Source organism: Puntigrus tetrazona, chromosome 22 (assembly GCF_018831695.1).
Source record: "Puntigrus tetrazona isolate hp1 chromosome 22, ASM1883169v1, whole genome shotgun sequence".
Taxonomy (NCBI): Eukaryota; Metazoa; Chordata; class Actinopteri; order Cypriniformes; family Cyprinidae; genus Puntigrus; species Puntigrus tetrazona.
This window is the reverse complement of record NC_056720.1, coordinates 3,810,602-3,831,527: the sequence shown is the minus strand read 5'-3', so window position 1 is coordinate 3,831,527 and position 20,926 is coordinate 3,810,602. Positions and strand designations below refer to the sequence as shown.

At 41.7% G+C, this 20,926-nt stretch overlaps 2 protein-coding genes across 4 annotated transcripts; both read right to left on the bottom strand.

Annotated features, from left to right (window-relative positions):
• Window positions 1–860: 860 nt before the first annotated feature.
• Window positions 861–9,533, bottom strand: LOC122327394. 3 transcript variants are annotated; one of them, XM_043222735.1, is made up of 7 exons: window positions 9,373–9,533; window positions 2,671–2,979; window positions 2,191–2,275; window positions 1,976–2,100; window positions 1,510–1,818; window positions 1,271–1,420; window positions 861–1,170 (listed from the first exon to the last, which is right to left on the bottom strand). In XM_043222735.1, exons 1-7 carry the CDS (start codon window positions 9,416–9,418, stop codon window positions 1,154–1,156), a joined length of 1,041 nt encoding a protein of 346 aa, XP_043078670.1. In that variant the 5' UTR covers window positions 9,419–9,533; the 3' UTR covers window positions 861–1,153. The 3 variants fall into 3 exon arrangements, with proteins under 3 accessions (XP_043078670.1, XP_043078668.1, XP_043078669.1); XM_043222733.1 differs by having other exon boundaries at window positions 1,976–2,275; XM_043222734.1 differs by having other exon boundaries at window positions 1,271–1,414; window positions 1,976–2,275.
• An 8,953-nt stretch (window positions 9,534–18,486) lies between these two features.
• LOC122328141 lies at window positions 18,487–20,726 on the bottom strand. The gene is made up of 4 exons (XM_043223849.1): window positions 20,566–20,726; window positions 19,395–19,703; window positions 18,761–18,999; window positions 18,487–18,501 (listed from the first exon to the last, which is right to left on the bottom strand). Exons 1-4 carry the CDS (start codon window positions 20,609–20,611, stop codon window positions 18,487–18,489), a joined length of 609 nt encoding a protein of 202 aa, XP_043079784.1. The 5' UTR covers window positions 20,612–20,726.
• Between the last annotated feature and the right edge of the window lie 200 nt (window positions 20,727–20,926).

Here is a 20,926-nt window from a genome sequence, read left to right as displayed (position 1 = left end):
GTGTGTGAAACTGATCTGAAGTCTAGATCTGGGCTGAGGTAAGTCAGTTGAATGCCATCTTATGCAACATACTGAGACGAAGTGTTTGGTACAGAGAAAAGTGAATCTTCACTGTAGTATGCTGATTGTTTTTGTTGGCATTTAAAAAACATACCATTAATTTCATCTGCAGTATCTGGGTCCAGGGTTGTATCTTCTCATCCTCGCCGTCGCCATCATCATCATCATCTGTGAAATCTAGTACCAATTAAATCTTCAGTCAGAATAAAATCAAACGTTCATATATTTCACTGGGTAAAATTAGGTTCCTTCTGAGGATCTTCAAGCCGCGTGCTCTATGGGTCTCTAAGGCACGGAGGGGAACGATCTTGTGGGGATCTCAGGTGGACTTGGCTGATGAGTCTTTCCTCTTCGCGCAAGTCAGTCAAGAGCAAGAGTGAGCTTCTGGATGATCCAGCTAGTTCTCTTACATCGTCAGATCTGCTAGTGCAGCTAGTGTTCTGCTGGCTCCAAGCCAGGAAGAGCAGATGTCTTAAGGATGAGGAAGTTGAGACTGAGTCCTCTCTGTGTACGCTTAGAGGTTATAAAATGTGCCATGTACAGTATATGAGGACATGAATGAACATGCATATAGGCATATTTTCATTATTTTTATTTATTTACTTTTACTAAACTTTGTATAAAGTTGATTCTCAACTGTTGTGAAATAATTATTTGACGATTTTAATTTCAAAATGCGTGTAAAGTGATCATGAGCAGATTCTCTCATCACGTACAATGTATCTATAAACTAAATGTGAATCTGCATGAGTAATGAAAAAAAATTGCAAGTCATATTTTATTTAACGTTTTTTATTGGATGTTTATTTATGACACACAATTTAAAAATGACACATATTCATGTCATAATTACTTCATTAAATTAATTTCAGACATTTTAAAAGATGAAGCAAAGAGAGTGATTCTGGTGAAGCAACCTATCATATAGTCTCAGAGAAATATAATGTCCTCATATGAGGTTAAACTTGATCGCAATAATAACAATATTAGAATACATTTACATTGTACTAAATAATAAAATTAAATAATACCGGTAATCTGCATTTAATATAACAAACCACACGTGAAGAAGCTTTAAAGTTCAGCATCTGCTTTACATTTCAATATTTCCTGAAAAAGACAAAACATATAAAGCCATAAATTAATAAACTTTACAAATGTTTAGAAATGCAAACATATTTTGTCAGAAATGATATCATCGGTCAGGTACTTGTTGTGTGAACGTGTGTTTGATCTCGTTTAGCTCTTCTGGATCTGATGTCATAAACCAGAAGAAGGACAGTAGCCACGCCCACCAGAGCAGAGAGGACCAATCGGATCACAGCTTCAGTAAAACCACAGCAGTGTTCAGAGTCTGAGTCTGAGAATAAACACATCACACTGAGATCAGATCAGACAATAAACACTAATATCAAGAATACATGAAGAACACAAATGATCTCTACTCACTAGAGACAGAAACTCTGAAAGCTTTTAATGACTCTGTTGATCCAAATATCAGTAAAAGATAACGTCCTTTATGTTTCATTGTGATGTCTGTGATGGTCAGAGATCCAGTTTGATTGTCCAGCTTCAGTCTGTCTCTGAATCTCCCGTCAAGAACATCATCATATACAGTCGTGATGTTGGCCTGTTTACTGATTCCAGCTATTAAAGTGATTTCATTTCCAAACCACCACTGAATCTCATCATCATCCATTATTTGAGTAAGATCAGAGTTGAGAGTGACTGAATCTCCCTCCTTCACTGATATATCATCTGTGTCACCAAACACACACAGAACAAACAGAAAAGTGTCTGTCACTCAATAATACTGTTCAAATGCTTCATGTTTGTTTATGTAATTACTTTGAAATGTAATTTTAAAATAACAATATAAAACAACAGAAGAAGTGAAAGCAAATATTTAACTCACCATAGACAGTGAGGAAGAAAAACATGTGCATGTTGTTGAACTGTAGAATATAATGTCCAACATGTTTCATTGTGGTGTTCATGATGGTCAGAGATCCAGTTTGATCGTCCATCTTCAGTCTGTCTCTGAATCTCCCGTCAAGAACATCATCATATAAAGTCATGGTTCTAGAGCTCTGTCTATAAATGTAAGCTAGTACAGAGTAAAATCCAAACCTCCACTGAATCCGATCATCATCCATTATTTGAGTAAGATGAGTGTTTAGAGTGACTGATTCTCCCTCCTTCAGTGGGATTTCATCTGTATCATCAAACACATGAAAGATGATTCTTCACAGATTGAGTGTTATTTGATGGTTTACAAGTAAATATTTAATAATAACTGCGTCTGATTCTGTAAGAGTCAACCACTCACCCAACAACAGAAACATTTCTAATAACTCTTAAACTGAGACTGATATTATTATTCTTTGCTTTGTTCTGTTCATTAATGGTTCTTCAGTTTGAAGGATTCAGTCGAGAGCAGGTTCATCAAATGACTTTGTGTCGCTGCTTCATGATCTCTTTGTAACTTTATAGTTTGATTGCATGGAATCTGTTTTTGTTGGGTTTGGGTTCGCTCTTGTGTTCAGTTTTATCAGGAACGTCAGTCCCACGATTAAAATATAAAACAGGTGAAAGATATATTTAACTCACCATAGACACGGAGAAAGAAATTCTTGCTCATATTGTTGATCTCTAGTTCATAATCTCCAGCATGTTTCATTGTGATGTTAGTGATGGTCAGAGATCCAGTTTGATCGTTCATCTTCAGTCTGTCTCTGAATCTCCCGTCAAGAACATCATCATACACAGTCATGATGTCAGCTGTTGCATTGATTTCAGCGATTAAAGTATTTTTAAACCTCCACTGAATCTTATCATCATCCATCATTTCAGTAAAATCAGAGTTGAGAGTCACTGATTCTCCAATTTTCACAAACTTTATTTCTCCACCAAACACACCTGAAGAAGAGTTTTTCACAGATTAATGTTGTAAAATCATGAAGTTAATTTGATGAAGTTTCACTAAAATACTTTTAATCATTTAAAATTTAAGTTAATAATCTTCTTCAGCAGTCGCGGCCAAAAGTGATGTCAGTTATATTTGTAATGAGGAGTCAGAAGCATTCGGATCCATTCGCGAGCTCTTTAATGAGAATAGTCAAACAGGCAAGGTTCGGTAACAATAGCTGAAATAACACAAGGCAGGCAGAGTCGAAAACAGAGTCAGAAAATGGTCAAGGCAGGCAGGCAGGCAGGCAGGCAGACAGAATCAGAGTCAAGGTACAGGCAATAGGTAGACAGCAAACTAAACCACAGGCCAGTACAAACACTTAGCCATTACCAGCCAGAGCAAGGATAAGACTTCATAAAGAGTACAATCTGGTAGCAGCTTATATAGTAGTCATAATGGGGAACACCTGGGCAAGTAATCAGGGCTGGAAAATGGCATGATGGGAAATGGAGTTCTGAGGACTAATATTCTGGGGAGGGTTCCCTCCGGTGGCCGTCGGAGAGAGCCACAGTAACGCGGTTCATGACAATATTTATTCAGAATATTTTAAATTTGTTACAGATTTTGCATATTTTTGCCAGAGAAATGAATATACATAATGTATATACGAACATCCATAAAAAAGTTAGTGACTTGACTTGACAATGACTTTTCTATTATTTCTAGCTTTTAATTGGCTTAGAAATGAGATCGCTACTGGACAATAACCAATTATAATGATCCATATCATGTGGCACATAATCCACACTGTTAGGGTTATGTATTGACATTTTGCAACTTTGATCCTTCAGTTACAGCTTCCATCGGGTGCCAGGCTTTGTCAGCCTGATGAGAACGGAATGTTGGAGTTAAATGTTGACGGTTATGCACCTGTGGCCTTTTAGTTTCAGTTTGATTCTTGGTCATAACATGGCCTCCGTAGAATACTGATAGGGCCACCGAAGAATCTGAAGGAGTGAAGATTCTGACGCACAAGAAATATGGCCAATTGTTTTCATTTACTGTATCTTGTCTTTTCCTCTATAAATAAAGTGACTTGAGATCTGAGCGGAGGAGGAGGCAAAGGGAGGAGGCAAAGCAGGGAAGGAGGCAGAAGGCGGGGGCCTGCCGGCCCCGGCCTCAGGCGGACTGTGATCCGTCTGGAGGCAAAAGGGAGGTTAAGGAGAAACCTGCTTCTCTCCCGCTTGCAACCGACAGCACAATCTTTGCAAGCCTTAAAATCCATAAAAACTTGTCTTGTGTTTTATTTCGCTTTGAGTTGATCCTTCCTGGTAAAGAGCCGTTTGAGTGAAATAGTCTCAACATTTACTTGGTCCTTCGAGCGGATCCCAACACGACAGAGCGGAGGAGAGAGAGGCGAAGAAGAGGAGCGAGAGACAGTCTCTGATCAGAGCCAGGCAATAGCTGCCTGCAAAAATCCACCGCGTGAATTCGAGGGGGGTCGGTGATTCTTCGTCTGGAAAAATCAACTTCTCCGGGCTGTCTGACGGGAGCCGTTGGAAGGACAACTCAACGCACTGATCAGGTGATATACGGTATTGTTTTTTTTATGGCTGAAGTATGTGGATGAGACTGCAGTATAATAGGTACCGGCTCGAGTTCGTAGCCAGTGATTTGCCTGTTAAGGTGAAGGATCTGTATCGACAGTGAAGCCAAGATTACTAGCTGCTTTGGAAGCACAGTAATCTCGACAGACGAATTCTGTCGACCAATAGTCTGGGACATTGGTTTGTCGACAAAAATTGTTCTAAGCGCGCAGGGTATGAATGGTATGAATGTGTTGTATGAACGTCATTGTGAATCACTAGGATTTACGGTGAATAAGGTGGTTGTTGTGGTTTAGGAATAACACAACTGATATTTTTCCCCACTAGAAGGGGAGTTGTGTTGTTCAAACATAAAATTTATATTGGGTTTGAGTCAAAATTGAAAAGTTGGTTTGTTCAGACGGCTGTATCCGCAGACAAATTAGTGTCTGTAGAAGCTTGGTGCAGTGGACGATCTGATCAGACGTGTGACTAATCGTTGACTCTTACCAAAAAGCAAACATGGGCGCAGAAAATAGTAAATTGAAGGGAGATCTAAAGTTTATGCATACATATTCGGCAGACAGTGTGCGATCTCAATGAGTGGAATAAAAAATATGATTTCAGTGGTAAATTAGTCAAAGGGACTGCGCTCTCTTAATAAACAAAATAAAGGTTGATTTATCTTATCCAAGGGAAAAAGGGTGATCTGTTGAAACGTCAATTGATTGAAGCGACGAGATGGCAAGAGCAGGTAGATAGAAGGTATGCGGAAGTCGAAGAGAAAGGAACAAGAAAGATTGATTGCAGTGCAGAAAGAAGAAGACCCAGCAGATTATGTTGGGAGACCAGAGGCATTGTATCGGCAAGAAAAGTTAAGTTAAGTAGGGAAAGAAGCATGTGGTCGAGGTAGAGAGAGAGAGGTGTTGAGACAGAGACACGATGACAGAGAATATGATAGGTGTTTTAATTGCCACAAGGAAGGCCATTATATCCGAGAATGCCCAGAACCGCTAAAGCCCAGAACATAGGGTAGAAGCCCCGAAGAAAGCCACAGACCAGCCCCATTTAATGATCAATTATGACTAGGTGAGACCAATAATGACCCCATAGATGACGCAGAAAATGACTCCGATCTAGGCGAGGCTGACAATGACCCCAAAACTGACCTAGACTTGCAGAGCAGTATCAAGGCTTTTTTTAGCTTTGTCAAGAAGCACTCGCTTACCCGAACGAGAGCTAATAGTGAGTAAAAATAATAAAATAGAGTAAAATTTCTCTGTGACTCTGGGGCAGACAGAACAGTATTACATGACATTGAGCACACTATACACAGACAGAAAAGGAAATGCTGTTTGCTCTGTGAAACTTCACAGCGGGCACAGCGACTTTTTGAAGGTCAAGGCAGACCGCCACATTTATCTTTGTCTAAGGCAGATAAGATTGGTGGGAAGTGAATGAGAGGCGCTCTCTATTCCAAAACAGTGAACTAGATGTGTACACTTACCCCAGAGCCCATCTGACTAAAAAAATAGTATGCACAGCCACATCTCACCATCAAAAGATGTACGACATTAAACCCATCTTCTCTGTTGCCAACTTGTAATGACGGCACACCACACTGTTGTTTGACCAGCACAGAACAGAATTGCAAACCTAGGCCTGACTTGAGAGATGTTCCATTAACGGAGGGAGAGACACTGTTTGTAGATGGCTTATGCTCTAAAAATAGTCAAGGTGAAAATCAATGTGGTTATGCTGTTGTGTCAGAAAAAGAGATAGTGACTGCAGGGAAACTTCCTCTCATTATTCAGCCCAGGCAGCCGAAGTTATAGCGTTAACAAAGCGTGCCAAGTATCGCGAGGAAAAGACGTCACAATCTACACAGATAGCCAATATGCATTTTCTACCTTACACCATTTTGCAGCACAATGGGCGCGAAGGGCATGAAAACTGCTAGTGGTCAAAGCGTGAAACACGCCGCCCTTCTTACAGACTTATTAAAAGCCATTCAACTCCCTCGTACAATTCCAGTGTGTAAATGCGCCACACACACAAAGGGTACTGACCCAGTTTCACATGGCAATGCAAAGATATGTGAAATACATAAAAAGTAACATCATTGGAAACTCCATTAGACATGTCAGTGATATCAGACATGCAAAGGCAAGCACCAGCGTCCAAGAAGCAGATGTGGTTAACAACAGGTGCACAAAACAGCAACAATTTTGACATATGGTAAACATGTGTCAACAGGAGAGATGATGGTGCATAGGGTTTTATGCACCAGGTGTTATGCACCAGGGTTTAATAACTACTAAAAAAATTTTGTGAATCTTGTTTGATCTGCTGTAAACATAACTGCAGACCTAAGAGAGGTCAATTTCCAAAGCCAGACTACCTTTTCAGGTTATCCACATGGATTTTATTGAACTGACACCTTGCCAACAGTACAAATACTGTATGATAGACGATGTTCAGTTTACGCTGTGTGATGATGTGTGTGAGAAACCACAAGAGCAGCATACATCCATACACTAGCAGAATGGATGAACAAAATGTTGAAATTTAAAGATGTTGTGAGAGCAAATGATCTGCCCGATATACCTCTGTCCCCACAGGCATCTCAAGAGTGAAACCAGGCGACAGCATCCTGATCAAAGTTATCCTGGCCACACCGACTGCAGTTAAGATCGCTGAGAGATCTACGTGGATTCATCAAAGCCATTGCAAACTGCTAACACCTTGGGAGGACGCTGAGTAAGGGTGGAAGTCGGCCGGTATCAAAACCTTTGGCTGCTGAAGAAATCAACTAATCCCTTACTCCCAGCTATAGCGCCCCAATGGGAGCACGTGGAGGGCTGGAGAGTTGCTCTAAACCTGACTGCAGCAGTGACGTCACACTGGTGGCCATATGAGAGACGATCAAAGGGAACTGAAACTAATTGAATTTTGACTGGTTCATAGAACAACATGAACTAAAGACTCATTTTGATTTGAACATGTTTATGCATGATCTGTGTTTTACCATGTTTAAGGGCAATGATTACTAAAATGATTAGCCAGACTTTTCCAGTTTTACCATGCTTCTCCACCAAGAGAGAAATGGAGAGCTTTTAATATCATGTGTGAAGTCTCAGTTAAAACCACAGCTGTGACATGGCTGAGTGCTGATGTTATGATACAAAAGGTACACTGATAAGCTACAGTAGCCGTGCTGAGAACAAGAGGCACTGTTTTATTTCATTCTTCCTTTTCAGTTTATTTTCACATTTTCCTCCTATGTTCAAGTTTTAAAATTTTATATTGTATACATTATGATTAAGATGCAAGCCTTACAGGTGATCACCCAGGTAACATTTTGGGGTCGGTTGGGAATTTTTCCTCAGATACTGGGGTTTCGCCCAACCTTGCTGTTTAAAGTAAGCATCGACTATTTAATCAAGTAATCAGTAGAGATGTAGTTCAATATGCATATGCCTTATTATGTTATTTTCAGGTGCTAAAAGCCAAAGAGGAGGGATATGTTAGGGTTATGTATTGACATTTTGCAACTTTGATCCTTCAGTTACAGCTTCCATCGGGTGCCAGGCTTTGTCAGCCTGATGAGAACGGAATGTTGGAGTTAAATGTTGACGGTTATGCACCTGTGGCCTTTTAGTTTCAGTTTGATTCTTGGTCATAACATGGCCTCCGTGAGAATACTGATAGGGCCACCGGAAGAATCTGAAGGAGTGAAGATTCTGACGCACAAGAAAATGGCCAATTGTTTTCATTTACTGTATCTTGTCTTTTCCTCTATAAATAAAGTGACTTGAGATCTGAGCTTCGGAGGAGGCAAAGCGGGAGGAGGCAAAGCAGGAAGGAGGCAGAAGGCGGGGCCTGCCCGGCCCCGGCCTCAGGCGGACTGTGATCCGTCTGGAGAGACAAAAGGGAGGTTAAGGAGAAACCTGCTTCTCTCCCGCTTGCAACCGACAGCACAATCTTTGCAAGCCTTAAAATCCATAAAAACTTGTCTTGTGTTTTATTTCGCTTTGAGTTGATCCTTCCTGGTAAAGAGCCGTTTGAGTGAAATAGTCTCAACACACACCCCTGCAAATAACAACATAACCCTTACAAAAATAATCTAACAAAAACATTGCTAGTAAAACCATGGTAACAACAAGTTGACGCAATAATAACCATAATCCGTCCATGTAATGCATACAAAAACTATGTTAAAAAACTTTCTGTAATAAACAATGGTTAATTTTGGTAAAAGAAAAATATGACTCATGATGATACAATAAACGCACAGTATTAGGTTTGTTTTGTTTTTTTAAGATATTATCACGATGTAATTATTGTTGTACTGATTTTGAATTTTAGGCAATTTAGAAAGTTTAGAAAGATAGTTTTATGAAATCTACAGTATATAAATCATTATATGATAGAACAACAACAACGCATGGTCATACCTGATACTACAAATTGAACTTCATTAAGTTATGTTATTAGAATTGATTATAATGGAACTCAACGAGGTGGCTGTTCTGTTCATAACAGTAGATGGCTGATGGGAAAAGTGACAGGTAAGAAAATGAGTGAAAAAAGGGAACGCACACAAAGTGAGAAGTAGAGAGATATAACGGAAAGTGAAGAGACTGAAAAGGAAAACTGAAGATTTTTGTAACACTCTTAATAATATTAAGTTGTAACTATAAGCAGAAATATCTATGTAGTTTTAATGCTTCACCTGTTTTTTTAGTTTTTTTCTCACACTTGTCACACTGTTCACCAAGCAGGATCTTAAGTAAAAACATATTTTAAACTCACCAATCAGACGCCATAAACACAAACAGAACCACAATCTGTTAGACATCTTCAGGTTTCGGTCCACAAATATGTAAAGACAAGCTGTTCAGAACTTGATCAGTAATAATATGACCGACGAGCTGATGTGAGGTCGAGTTTTAGTAAACTGTTCTGGCAGCTATATTAACTACACATCTTTAAATGTTGATGCATGACAACATCCATTTCACAGAATGTTAACATACTTATTTTTAGCTCCAGTAAACCGCAGCTACCTCTTCTATTGAGTGTTGATGTTTTAAACAGAAATAAACCCATAACATGATCAGTAACTAGAAAAGATAAAAGTGTTCAAATCCTCAGAGTGTTTGACTTCACTCTCTTCTGTAATTATATTTAGCTTATTTATTCTTTATTTCTCATAAAATATTTCAATTGTTTCTCCTCTCAGATGAACAAAGACTTTGAGGCTTGAGTGGCTCCTTTTCTCTCTCTTGTATTCAACAGAAAACATAACACTGTGCATTATGGGAAGTGTAGTTAAATTAACAGAGGGCCACAAAGGTTGGAGGCATCAACCTTAGAGCAACGAGGAGGAAACGTGTCACCAGGGGGTCTTCACCAGAGAGAGAGGCGTGGTAGGCACCGCCATGTAAACCTTCAGGGTGGAGTGAGTGACCCCTGTAGAGAATCTGGCCTGCAGGAACTCCAGCACTGTACCAATTAGGCAGTTAACTGGGTCAAGCTGGCGGTCCCTACACCATTTCCACTTCAGGGAGTACAGTTTCCTCTTAGATGGAGCTCTGAATTGGAGGATGGTCTCAACAACCTCGGTTGAGAAACCGGAAGTTATGAGTTGTGCCCCTTCAGAGGCCACACCTACAGTTTCCACAACTCCGGGTGAGGGTGGACTATGGTGAACCCTGCCTGTGAGAGGAGGTTCCTCCTGATTGGAATCTTCCCTTGAGAACCATCTAGGTCACAGTGAGTGACCAGTCTTTTTCTACTCTTGCGACTGCAGTGAGGATTGACTCAATCTAAGCAGGGGTCATTCGGGCCTGCATCGTGGTCGAATCCCACACTACACCAAGATAATTGGTTCTCTGAGCTGGAGAAAGTACGCTTTTCTTGGCTTTCAGTCTGAACGCCAGACCTTTCATGTGAAAGACAGAGACATCTTTATATCTGATCACCTAGCTCATCGATTGTGCTAAAATCAACTAGTTGTCGATGTAATTGGGTTTGCTAGTGTTCTGGAGTCGCAGAGGAGCCAATGCCTCTGAAAGCAAACCTCAAGAACTTCCTGTGAGAAGGATGGATGGGCATGTGAAAATACATATTTTAAATCGTGACAAACCAATCCTCTGACTTGATTTGAGACACTACCTTTTTGATAACGTGCATGCTGAACTTCAGCTTCATCACTGAGCAGTTCAGGAGCCTGAGATCTAAAATGGGCCTCAGCCCTCCATCCTTCCATGGAACTATGAGGTCCTGGCTGTAGAAGCTGTAGTACTCTTGTTCGTAAATAGGGGCCATCTTGATGGTCTCCTTCTTCAGGAGAATATCTACTTCCTGTTCCATCACCAGAGCCAGAACAGAATCACGACGGTGGAAATCCGAACAGGATTTTGTAGCCTCTTTCTACAGGACCCAACGAGAAACAATTGGCAGTAGTTTCCACACAGTTTCATCTCTAGATCACCTCTCTCAGATCTCTCTCTTTCATGATAATTTCCATGATTCTGGACAGCACTTTGTCATTTTGTGTGTCCTTAAACCTGCACAGCTGTTACAGGACCTCTTCACTCTTGACTGAAACAAAACATTTCAGCCATGGGTGAGGTTTAATTTCTGTCAAAAGAGAGTCTGGACAGTCTGATAATAATGAAGCAAGCTAAGAAAAGTCCACTGGAGCGTCCACACAATGGACAAAGTGTAACTTTGATGAAAACATATGCGGACCAGAGAAATCAATGACATAGCCCAGATATTCAACTGAAAGGTGAAAAATTCACATTTCTCCTTGTGCACATGTAATGTTTGTTGTCCCCAATTTGGCTTTAACACTTATCACACATCTCTCACAAACGATAAATATATGGCTCACCTGAAATAGTTTTTGTCTCCAATGTGGCTTTAACACATCTTACACATGTCTCACAAACTATAAATATATGTCTCACTTGTAATGGTTGTTGTCTCCAAGTGGCTTTAACACATCTCTCACAAACTTTAAATGGATGACATCACATAACTCTGTCTGCTTTGTCTTCTAATGAAAATGAAATGAAAGTTGTGTCTGAGGAATACATCCACTGAAATAAAATTTCAAATGAACTCCCATGTAGAGAGGTGACATTTGTTTGGACATAGCCTTCCATCATCTTCAAACGGTCAAGTGTGACATATTCAGTCTGGCTAAATATTTTAAGAATGTTTATGTAACACAGACATATCACCCTGCAGCCCAAGACTAGTTGTCCACTGAAGCTAAGCCTGGTCAGTTCCTGAATGGGGAGAGCTCCTGGGAGAACTCGGTTGCTGCTGGAAGAGGTGTGTGTCCAGCAGGAGTCCAGCAGGAGGTGATCACCCTGTGGTGTGTGGGTCCTAATGCTCCAGTGTAGTGATAGCGGCACTATACTGACAAAAAGCACAGTCTTTCAGTTGAGATGTTAAACCGACTTCCTGACCTTTTGTGGTCATTAATAAACCCACCCATTGGCCACGGACCATCATGGCCTCCGATTGCAACAATGTACAATTTGTGTGTTTTTCAAAGCAATCTCCTTGGTGCATTTTCCTAACAAAATGTGTGGCCGGGCAAGTGTACTTGTACTAAATAAAAAAACACAAACACCGCCAGGACATCTAACAAATAAGGGTTCTTTTATTCTTGACTGAGCTTAAAAGGAAACTCAGCATTAAGGTTTAATTCAGGGTAAGACAAAGTAAAGAAAATAAAAATAAATAAGTTTACAGAGACAACCACCTAACTAATGTCAGTGGTCTCCAGAAACAAAATAACAACTTTCCTTAAGAGGTTTCACAGGATTACAGGCCCTTCAATTTTACCCGGTGCAAACAAGGTTACAAAAACGGAAAAATGGCGTACAAAACAACGGCGTACAAAACGCACCATGTGCACTCCCTCCAGTGTCTGCACAGCCAGCGCCGCCTCAAGTTTTCCCACCCTTCCACCCTTGCCACACGCTGACGATGGATCCCAGCAGCCCCTGCACTCATCCTCAGCTAACCATCTGGAGCTTGCCACGGGTCTGCTGGTCTCCATCACCGTCGAGGGTGGAGGATCCCTCGCCTCCGAGTCCCGCCTCAGAGTCCCGGACTCCACCTCGGCTCGTAGACAGTCGGCTCCCCCTTGGCTCCTAGCTCCCTCCTCTCCACCGTGGTCCATCTGTCCACCAGGCTCCATCGTCCCTCCGGCTCCGCCCTGGTCAGTCATTGACCATTCGTCGCCTCGGGATTCCTCTCCTCCAGCTTCGCCTCGTCCCTCCATCCCTCCAGGTCTATCAGGCTCCTCCTTTCCCTCCGGCTCCACCTCAGTCCTCTGTCGCCTGGCTCCACCGCGCCCTTCCTGTCCCCGTCTCGCGCCGGTTGCCGGGCTCGCGCCGTCACCTTGGTCCTCCAGCGCCCGGCATCACTCTGGTTCTTCGGCTCTCCGCCTCTGCCTCAGTCTCCTCCGCCGCCGGCAGTCTGCCCCATGGAGTCGATGGCCGCTCCTCCTCCATGGCTCCTCCGTCGGCGCCACCATGGACCATCATGGCTGGGCTCTGGATCTCCCCTCCTCCGCCTGCACCTCCTGGACTCCTGTCTGCCTACCCCTCTAGTTTTGTTTTTTGTCTTTTTTTTGATGTTACTTTAGGTGCGAGGACGCACGTTCCGCAAGGGGGGAGTAATGTCACGTCTCTGGACTCTTTTGTTACAGTTTTTGTCCCGTGCCACATGCTCTCTGTGCCCTACCTTCCCTTCAGTTAATTGTATTATTGTCTTCAGCCGTGTCAAGGTCCTTACGTGTGGTTAATGTTCTGCCTGCCTGTTTGTATATTTTTATTTTGCCCGTTATATGGATTAAACCCATTTAAGTTTATTTTGTTTCTCGAGTGCTCCTTCCGCGAAACCGCGAACGTGACAAAAATACAGTGGCTGAGGCGACTCGTAAATGTGGTGTACAATGGATGAGAGTCAGTGGTGCAACACACAGCAAACCTCCGCATGAAGTGCCATACATCTAACCAAATGGTCATTTTCTCCCACTCTTCAAACATCCTCCTCAGAAGAGTTTTTCCACAGCAGTCTCAGGTGACTTACAGTATCTCAGGGGAGCCAACCCAGGCATTCTGTGTCGCCTAATGAGGCCTTCAATCATTGGCCCGAGACTGAAAACTTCATTGGCTGTGAGCACGGACATAAACCTGTCCATGCTCTTTACCAACAGTTGTATTTGGCTGCCTCTAAGATTTGATTTAGTGAAAATCATACTCCTTGAGTCAGTAACTTGAGATTGATTTTGATTGCAGGTATTTTGGTGAATTTGAGCAAAATAACTCTTGAAACGCAGACAGAAGTATACCTTGATCTTCTGTTTGTTAAAATACAAGGTTTGTTATGATGAATTTACACAATAATTTTACACAATGAATTTACACATTGGTAGCAAGATGGCGCCGTTGAGTTCGCTGCCATCCACGACCGCTCCTGCAAAACTTTTTGTTTTTCTTTTAATTGTTAATATTTTAGACAGTCTGCGGTTTCTTTATATAAGATGGCTATTATTACATACGACCGAGCCACTCTTATATCTATTGGTGTACAATGCACCCAACTTTCGCCGTTTTTAAACCCGGACCCATGCTGGCCGAGCGAGATCCTGACGAAGACAAAAGGACGCGACCCACACCGGCGTCCACGAGGGAAACGAGCCGGCGTCAGGAACAGGTTGAGGGCACGCTCACACCGCGCTCCCCTACCTAGTGTCCTGTTAGCCAACGTCCAGTCTCTGGAAAACAAGCTCGATGACCTCAGGGCAAGGATCAAGTTCCAGAGAGACATTCGGGACTGCAACCTCCTCTGCTTCACCGAGACATGGCTGAACCCAGCGGTACCGGACCACGCCATACAACCGGCCGAGTTTTTCTCCGTTTACCGCATGGACAGAACAATGGAGTCGGGGAAGACACGGGGAGGTGGAGTGTGTCTGATGGTGAACAACCGCTGGTGCGACAGCGCGAGCGTTGTTCCTCTCTCACGCTCCTGCACACCAAACCTGGAACTTCTGACCATCAAATGTCGCCCTTTCTATCTTCCACGGGAATTCAGCTCGGTCATAGTCAGCGCCGTTTATATTCCACCTCAAGCGGACACGGACGCTGCAATATGGGATTTACACGACCACCTCACAACACACCAGACACAGCACCGGGACGCCCGCACTCATTGTGCTGGGGATTTTAACAGTGCAAACCTCAGCGCGACTGCCGAACTTTCACCAGCACATCACCTGCCCCACCAGGGGCGAAAGGACACTGGATCACTGTTACACACCCTTCAGAGAGAGCTACAAGGCAAAATCATGCCCACCGTTTGGTAAATCGGACCATGCCGCCATTTTCCTCGTACCTGTTTACAAACAGAGGCTGAAACAGGAAGCCCGGTACAGAGGGAGGTGTCACGCTGGACTGACCATTCGGTGGCCGCTCTGCAGGACGCTTTGGATGACGCAGACTGGGCCATGTTCAGGTGTAGCCCGAGGGCGCCAACGTGTTCATGGAAGCGGTGGTGGGATTCATCGAAACTAGCGGATGACACGTAGAGAAAACCGTCATCAGGACGTTTCCCAACCAGAAGCCGTGGGTAGACAAAACTATCCGCGACTCTCTGAGATCCCCGCTCCGCAGCCTATAATACGGGATTGTCAACGGGGATATGTCTGAATACAAGGCTGCGTCGTGCAGCGTGCGCATGAAGCGGTAAAGGAGGCAAAGAGGCGCTACGGGAGGAAACTTGAGTCACAGTTTCAACACAGTGACTCTAGGAGCCTTTGGCAGGGACTGAGAAACATCACGGACTATAAAACGCCAACCTCCAGAGTGGAGAGCGCGGATGCTTTCTCTGGCAGACGAGCTAAACACCTTTTATGCTCGTTTCGAGGCTGCAGCTAATCACGCTTAGCGCCGCTAGCGCATGATGAAAAGCACGCACGCCGAGAGAGCCGAGAGGAAATCGCGTTCACCATTTCGAGCACGACGTAAGGAGGGCATTCAGGAGAGTGAACACCAGGAAGGCAGCAGGACCTGACGGCATCACAGGTCGGGTTCTGAGAGCCTGTGCTGACCAGCTAGCACCGGTGTTCACTGAGATATTTAATCTTTCCTGAAACAGTCTGTAGTCCTCGTGTTTCAAAGAGTCCATCATTGTTCCTGTGCCGAAGAAACCTCAACCATCTTGCCTTAATGATTACCGCCCTGTAGCTCTGACGTCTGTAGTGATGAAGTGCTTCGAGAGACTCGTCAGAGACTTCATCACCGCATCACTACCGGACACACTCGACCCACTACAGTTTGCTTACCGCCAAAACCGGTCTACGGAGGATGCCATCACACACCTCCTCCACACAACCACAAGCCACCTGGATTTTAGGAAAGGGAACTATGTGAAAATGCTGTTCGTGGACTATAGTTCAGCGTTCAACACCATAGTTCCCTCCACGCTCACCTCGGAAGTTGGAGGTCCTGGGACTCAGCCCATCCCCTGCGTCACTGGATCACCAACTTCCTGACCGAGACAGACCACAAGCCGCACGGATGGGAAAACACACCTCATCCTCCTCACTCTCAGCACTGGAGCCCTCAGGGTTGTGTTCTGAGCCCCTGCTGTACTCAGCTGTACACACATGACTGTGTGGCCACTACAAACTCCACCACCATCATTAAATTTGCTGACGACACTGTCGTGGTGGGCCTGATCTCCAACAACGATGAGATGGCCTACCTTCAGGAGATCAACAACCTGGAGAGATGGTGTCAGGAGAACAATCTTCTCCTGAACGTCAGCAAAACAAAGGAGTTAATAGTGGACTTCAGCACGAGGCAGGTGCGCTCTTACCATCCCATCAAGATCGACGGACCCCAGTGGAGAGTGGACAGTTTCCGGTACCTGGGTGTTCACATCACGCAGGACCTGTCTTGGTCCTGTCACATCAACACCCTGGTGAAGAAGGCCCGGCAGCGTCTATACCATCTGAGGCGCTTAGGGACTTCAGACTCCCATCTCAGGTGCTCAGGAACTTTTACACCTGCACCATCGAGAGTGTCCTGACGGGAAACATCACCTCCTGGTTTGGAAACAGCACCATGCAGGACAGGCGAGCCCTTCAGAAGGTGGTGCGGTCAGCTGAGCGCACCATCCGCACTGAGCTCCCTGTGCTGCAGCACATCTACAACAAGCGGTGCTGTACCAGGGCCAGGAAGATCGTGGAAGACCTCAGCCATCCCAACAATGGACTCTTTTCTGCTGCGTTCAGAAAGCGCTTTCGCTCCCTGAAGGCAAACACAGAGAGAATGAGGAGGAGTTTCTTCCCGCAGGCCATTCGGAGTCTGAACCAGAGAACACCCAGCACCTAAATACCGGAATTCCCATGTGCACCCCTCTTCCCCAGATACTCGCCACTTACATTTGGACAATTGCACTAGCCACTTTGCACTGGACATTGCACAGCCACTTTACACTTACACTCTACACTTTATATCTTATACTTATATTTATATTCTATTTTATTTTATTTTTATATTCTACTTTGTACACTTCTTTTTATATATATTTCTTATATTTTATATTTATATATACATTTAAATTTTGTTTCTATTTTGATGCTGGACGGTTGTAAACAACATTTCACTGCATGTCGTACCATGTATGTATGTGTATGTGACAAATAAAATTTGAATTTGAATTTGAATTTGAATTTAAACTTTTCATATTTTAATAACTTCAGCTTCTGAGAAACACATGTGAAAAGTGTCCATAAAATAAACTTTACTATGCAACATCCAGTGACAATAAGAAGCTCATGTTTTAGCTGTGTACATGGTTTTCTCTTCAAAGTTTTGCAGATGAAATCAAACCAAAATTTATTCAGTCATTTTCAACACTTTTTATCAGTATATTATCAGTATATCAGTATATTTTCAATTTTATCATGCAGTAATTCTTCTGAGTTCCTCCAGAAGGCGCTTGACATAAATACAATAAAACAAAGAGACTTTAAAAACAAAAATAAATTAAAATATATGCCGTATCTGAGAGAAATATAAGCAATAAGCCTGTTAAATATTATCTGAACGATAACAATTTTAGAAGTCTGTAAAACCTGATTCAAATATGAAGTCTATATTAGAAAAGTACAAACGAAAAGCTTGTACTGAATGATATAAATGAATTAATATTAGTGATCTGCATTTAATGACAAACCAGCTTTAAAGTCTGCTTTAGATTTAGATGCTTTAGATGCTTCCTGAAAAAGATGAACATATAAAGCCATAGATTATTCCACGTCACAAAAGTAAACATACTTTGAGAAATGTTATCATCGGTCAGGTACCTGTTGTGTGAATATGTGTTTGTTTAGCTCTTCTGGATCTGATGTCATAAACCAGAAGAAGGACAGTAGCCACGCCCACCAGAGCAGAGAGAACCAATCGGATCACAGCTTCAGTAAAACCACAGCAGTGTTCAGAGTCTGAGAATAAACACATCACACTGAGATCAGATCAGACAATAAACACTAATATCAAGAATACATGAAGAACACAAATGATCTCTACTCACTAGAGACAGAAACTCTGAAAGCTTTTAATGACTCTGTTGATCCAAATATCAGTAAAAGATAACGTCCTTCATGTTTCATTGTGATGTTCATGATGGTCAGAGATCCTGTTTGATTGTCCAGCTTCAGTCTGTCTCTGAATCTCCCGTCAAGAACATCATCAAATACAGTCATGATGAGTCGTTCATAGATATGAGAAAGTATGACGGTGTTTTCATTTATATACATCCACTGAATCACATCATCATCCATTTGAGTAAGATCAGAGTTGAGAGTGACTGAATCTCCCTCCTTCACTGATATATCATCTGTGTCACCAAACACACACAGAACAAACAGAAAAGTGTCTGTCACTCAATAATACTGTTCAAATGCTTCATGTTTATGTAATTACTTTGAAATGTAATTTTAAAATAACAATATAAAACAACAGAAGAAGTGAAAGCAGCAAAACAGCGTGTGTATTAATATTGAATGTGGTGATAAAAAACAAATATTTAACTCACCATAGACAGTGAGGAAGAAAAACATGTGCATGTTGTTAAACCATAGCTGATAAACTCCAACATGTTTCATTGTGGTGTTCATGATGGTCAGAGATCCGGTTTGATCGTCCATCTTCAGTCTGTCTCTGAATCTCCCGTCAAGAACATCATCATATACAGTCATGGTTCTAGAGCCCTGTCTATAAATGTAAGCTAGTACAGAGTCAAATCCAAACCTCCACTGAATCCGATCATCATCCATTATTTGAGTAAGATGAGTGTTTAGAGTGACTGATTCTCCCTCCTTCAGTGGGATTTCATCTGTATCATCAAACACATGAAAGATGATTCTTCACAGATTGAGTGTTATTTGATGGTTTACAAGTAAATATTTAATAATAACTGCGTCTGATTCTGTAAGAGTCAACCACTCACCCAACAACAGAAACATTTCTAATAACTCTTAAACTGAGACTGATATTATTATTCTTTGCTTTGTTCTGTTCATTAATGGTTCTTCAGTTTGAAGGATTCAGTTGAGAGCAGGTTCATCAAATGACTTTGTGTCGCTGCTTCATGATCTCTTTGTAACTTTATAGTTTGATTGCATGGAATCTGTTTTTGTTGGGTTTGGGTTCGCTCTTGTGTTTAGTTTTATCAGGAACGTCAGTCCCACGATTAAAATATAAAACAGGGGAAAGACATATTTAACTCACCATAGACACGGAGAAAGAAAACCTTGCTCATATTGTTGATCTCTAGTTCATAATCTCCAGCATGTCTCCTTGTGATGTTAGTGATGGTCAGAGATCCAGTTTGATCGTTCATCTTCAGTCTGTCTCTGAATCTCCCGTCAAGAACATCATCATATACAGCCATGATGTCAGCTGTTGCATTGATTTCAGCGATTAAAGTATTTTTAAACCTCCACTGAATCTCATCATCATCCATCATTTCAGTAAGATCAGAGTTTAGAGTCACTGATTCTCCAATTTTCACAAACTTTATTTCTCCACCAAACACACCTGAAGAAGAGATTTTTGAAGTCACAATAAATGGCATTTAAAATATATAGTTATTAAAATAGTAGAAATGTTTCAAATGCTTGATGAATGGAAGAGACGTCTAAAAAAAAACAATCTGTGTTCAATAATTTGAATGCCATACAATGACTTTTCTATTATTTCTAGCTTTTAATTGGCTTAATTGGCTTTAATGAGATCGCTACTGGACAATAACCAATTATAATGATCCATATCATGTGGCACATAATCAACACCCCTGCAAATAACAACATAACCCTTACAAAAATAATCTAACAAAAACATTGCTAGTAAAATCATGGTAACAACAAGTTGATGCAATAATAACCATAATCCGTCCATGTAATGCATACAAAAACTATGTTAAAAAACTTTCTGATTTTGAATTTTAGGCAATTTAGAAAGTTTAGAAAGATAGTTTTATGAAATCTACAGTATATAAATCATTATATGATAGAATGATAACAACGCATGGTCATACCTGATACTACAAATTGAACTACATTAAGTTATGTTATTAGAATTGATTATAATGGAACTCAACGAGGTGGCTGTTCTGTTCATAACAGTAGATGGCTGATGGGAAAAGTGACAGGTAAGAAAATGAGTGAAAAAAGGGAACATACGCAAAGTGAGATGTAGAGAGATATAACGGAAAGTGAAGAGACTGAAAAGGAAAACTGAAGATTTTTGTAACACTCTTAATAATAATAAGTTGTAACTATAAGCAGAAATATCTATGTAGTTTTAATGCTTCACCTGTTTTTTTAGTTTTTTTTTTTTCTCACACTTGTCACACTGTTCACCAAGCAGGATCTTAAGTAAAAACATATTTTAAACTCACCAACCAGACGCCATAAACACAAACAGAACCACAATCTGTTAGACATCTTCAGGTTTCGGTCCACAAATATGTAAAGACAAGCTGTTCAGAACTTGATCAGTAATAATATGACCGACGAGCTGATGTGAGGTCGAGTTTTAGTAAACTGTTCTGGCAGCTATATTAACTGCACATCTATAAATGTTGATGCATGACAACATCCATTTCACAGCATGTTAACATACTTATTTTTAGCTCCAGTAAACCGCAGCTACCTCTTCTATTGAGTGTTGATGTTTTAAACAGAAATAAACCCATAACATGATCAGTAACTAGAAAAGATAAAAGTGTTCAAATCCTCAGAGTGTTTGACTTCACTCTC